General features: G+C 43.9%; 1 protein-coding gene across 2 annotated transcripts; it reads right to left on the minus strand.

The window, feature by feature from the left end:
* Window positions 1-245: 245 nt before the first annotated feature.
* Window positions 246-2,743, minus strand: LOC103952291 (IRK-interacting protein). 2 transcript variants are annotated; one of them, XM_048579975.1, is made up of 3 exons: window positions 2,488-2,743; window positions 973-2,355; window positions 246-384 (listed from the first exon to the last, which is right to left on the minus strand). In XM_048579975.1, the coding sequence occupies exons 1-2, from the start codon at window positions 2,575-2,577 to the stop codon at window positions 979-981; spliced, it is 1,467 nt and encodes a 488-aa protein (XP_048435932.1). In that variant the 5' UTR covers window positions 2,578-2,743; the 3' UTR covers window positions 246-384; window positions 973-978. The 2 variants fall into 2 exon arrangements, with proteins under 2 accessions (XP_048435932.1, XP_048435931.1); XM_048579974.1 differs by lacking the exon at window positions 246-384 and having other exon boundaries at window positions 798-2,355; window positions 2,488-2,742.
* Between the last annotated feature and the right edge of the window lie 419 nt (window positions 2,744-3,162).

Genomic DNA, 3,162 nt, shown 5'->3' on the forward strand with positions numbered 1-3,162 from the left:
CTCTCTCAACTCTAAAATCCAAAAATGAAGTTGCAGGCATGCTTCAACACTCTGTGGCTTTGACGATAAAGCGTGAGCGAAATTATGCACCAATGAACAAAACAAACACCATTTCAATCTAGCCGTTTAAATACCGGTGCGAGCTGTACGCATTATGAGAACACTAAAAAATCTTTGGTGTTTCACCTATACGTATATATTGAGTAGTGGCTTTCAGCTTCAACCAGAGGGTACTGTGCTTGCAATGCACGGAAAAGGCGAGCTTGTATTATTATTTCATGAGACAAATTGATACATGAACACACCTCAACTGATTCGCAGAAGATCCAAAAATAATTCACAGGATAAAGCATCCGGTCTTTAATATCCTAAGTACCAACAGGGCTGTAACAAACAATGAATAAAACAAAATCGACAAACTTAATCATTATTTTATCTTGTGACACTTGTAAGTTTTTGAAACAAGTTTTTAGTAAACACATGTGCAGGTGAGACCCAACTCTATTAAAATAAGAAAAACTAATGAAAATGACTTGAAAATTTTAAGTTTTAATAAAAAAGACAAAAATATATTGTAAACGAACAATATCAGGAGTGGCTTTGTAGAGTAAAATTGTTCTTTTTCGTTAAGATGAACAATACGGAAAGTGTTTCGTTAAAGTTTTCTTAAAAAAATAATACAAATAATGGTACAAGTGGTAAGTGCCGCATTACTCGTATTTCCAAAATGTAATTCAAACCTAGCAAGTGAACATTTGGTCTAATTAAACCAAAATTGTGAAGAATTAAAGAAAACATAACAAACAAAATGGCCACTTTATACCTTCATTTGACCCCAAAGTGTCAAAATTAACATATCCCATGCAAACACCAAATTACACAACACAACAAGTACAAAAGCATTAACACATAATTAGATCATAAAACAGCAGCAGATCAAGTATAACAATAAACTAATTAAATTTGATTAACCTCTAATTAAGTTGGGGACTGAGTCAAACCCTTGCTGGTGTTGTACCTGCATATCACCTTGCACTTGACTACACTCCCATACACATAGAACCCCGGCGCCACCATGATCCTCACCACCGCCGGAACCAACTTCCTGGCCCTATCCCCGCCCATGTCCTCCATGTAAACCGGATCGAACCCGGCCCCTTTATCGACCCGAAACACAGGCAACCCCGGGTGAACCGAATTAGCCAAAAGGTGAACCAACCACACACTCTTTGAAGCCCCGAAAAATGCCTGCAGCAGCTGTTCGGGCCACGCCCGATTCCAACCCAACATAGCCACAATCTCACTCATTTTCCGATCACAAAACCCACTAAACTCCTCACTAAAATGCTTAGTCCCCTTAATCAAAACCTCGTCCCACGTTAATCCCCTGAGGACGTTAAACGACGTGTAGTTCGCCTCGGACCGCTCGACCGGGTTCAGAACTTGGACAACCGAGTGTTTCTGAAACCCGGGGGATTCGAACTCGTCGAAGAACGCCCGGTTCAGCAGAGCCTCCAGGTAAAACAGCAAGCTTTTCGGGTTTTTCGAAATCGAGAGCTTCACGTCGTACGGTTGGAGAAGCCCGGAGATTTTCTCGTTCACCTTTCCGAAACCCATGTGGCGGAGCTGCATCGTGAGCGACCGGCTCAGCCCCCTGATCGAATTCCGAGCCTCCGAGACGGAAACCAGGAAATTCTCGACAACCATCTTCTCGAAGACGTCGTTTGACCCTGACCCGCCGAAGCTCCGCCGCCGGTTGATGTGGGTTTTGGTCACCTGGTACGGAGATGAATTGCTGCTGCTGCATTCGTCGAGCCCGGATTTCAAACCATGGCAGTAGATTTCGAGCTTGTTGAGCTTTTTCTCCAGCTCGGCCATGGAGTATTTGAGCCTCGAGGCTTCCAATTGCGCTTCTTCTCTCTTCCTCGTAGCGTGAACCAGTTTTTGCGAAAGCTCCGCCACCGCTATCTTCCACTGCTCCTCCCTCGCCGCCGCAGGGTAGTCCATCGCCGTCGTCGGCGTTTTCGGACTCTTCCGAGTAAACGACGACAAAATCGACCTGAGAATGCCGTTGGGGCTCGCCGTCGACGACGACAGGGAAGTCCTGTTTTCGAGCGGAACGACAGATATCTTTTCGCGAGCATGCGGTCGGCACTTGTTGCAGGACACCGACCCGTCGGCTGCTTCCTCGGTTTTAGCCGACTCCGTAGACTCCGACCGTTTTCTGCTGTGGCGTCTGCCGTTTTTGTGGTCGGAAGGCGTCGGCTTTGGAGTGGTAGCAGTACTGGCCGCTCCTCTGTCCGTTGACTCCGTACAGAGATCATCTTCCTGTTCCTCTTTATCACACTCTTGAATCTGCAAAAACCAACGGACAAACAAAAACAAACAAAACACTAATTAATGGGTTGTTTTAGTTTGACATGAAAGATCAAAACTTTATTGTTTTCCCGAGAAACAAACAGATGATAGAATAGAGGGAGGACTTACGGGGGTGAAATGGGAGGGTTTAGGAGGAGGGGGAGGTGGGGACTTGGAGGAGGACGGCGGCGGCGGCGGCGGAGGAGGAGGAGGAGCCATGGAGTCCGTTTTGCAACTTTGTTTTGGTATGGGATTTTGGGGTCACGAACACATCTATATACGTGGGACTTTTCTTTATCCTGAATCCTGAGTGTTTTTGTTTTGTTTCATTTTGTTTATGATTAAATTTTCGTCGGGCAGCGATGGTGGGGCGGAGGTAAAGCTTGGTTCCCACGCGCGGTCAAACAACAAGGATAGTTAGTTCCAACCATTTATTTTCCCTCTCTTTTAATTAACGGCACAATCGCTCTCGGATGTGACACTAATTTAAAATTTTAGGCTGATTAATTGTTGCTTAAGAAACTGGACCACGATGGAATTGCTCCCAATTGGGTCAATTCATGCTTCCCACACTGAAATTGACGGTTCAATGAAAACATATAACAAGTGCTTAATGTTTCCAAAAAAATAAATAACAAGTGCTTAACATTTTGAAGCGATTTCCAATGATTAAATGCAATATCATCGTAGGAGTCACAATGTTACGTGTTATTTAATTGTATAAGTTGTTAACACTTAAAATTGTAAGGCTACAAACTTAATTAAATTATGCTAAATGGGTTTACAAGATTGGCTAGTATTAAA

Source organism: the organism of the source record quoted next, unplaced genomic scaffold, assembly GCF_019419815.1.
Source record: "Pyrus x bretschneideri cultivar Hongxiangsu unplaced genomic scaffold, Pyrus_bretschneideri_v1 Contig14, whole genome shotgun sequence".
Taxonomy (NCBI): domain Eukaryota; kingdom Viridiplantae; phylum Streptophyta; class Magnoliopsida; order Rosales; family Rosaceae; genus Pyrus; species Pyrus x bretschneideri.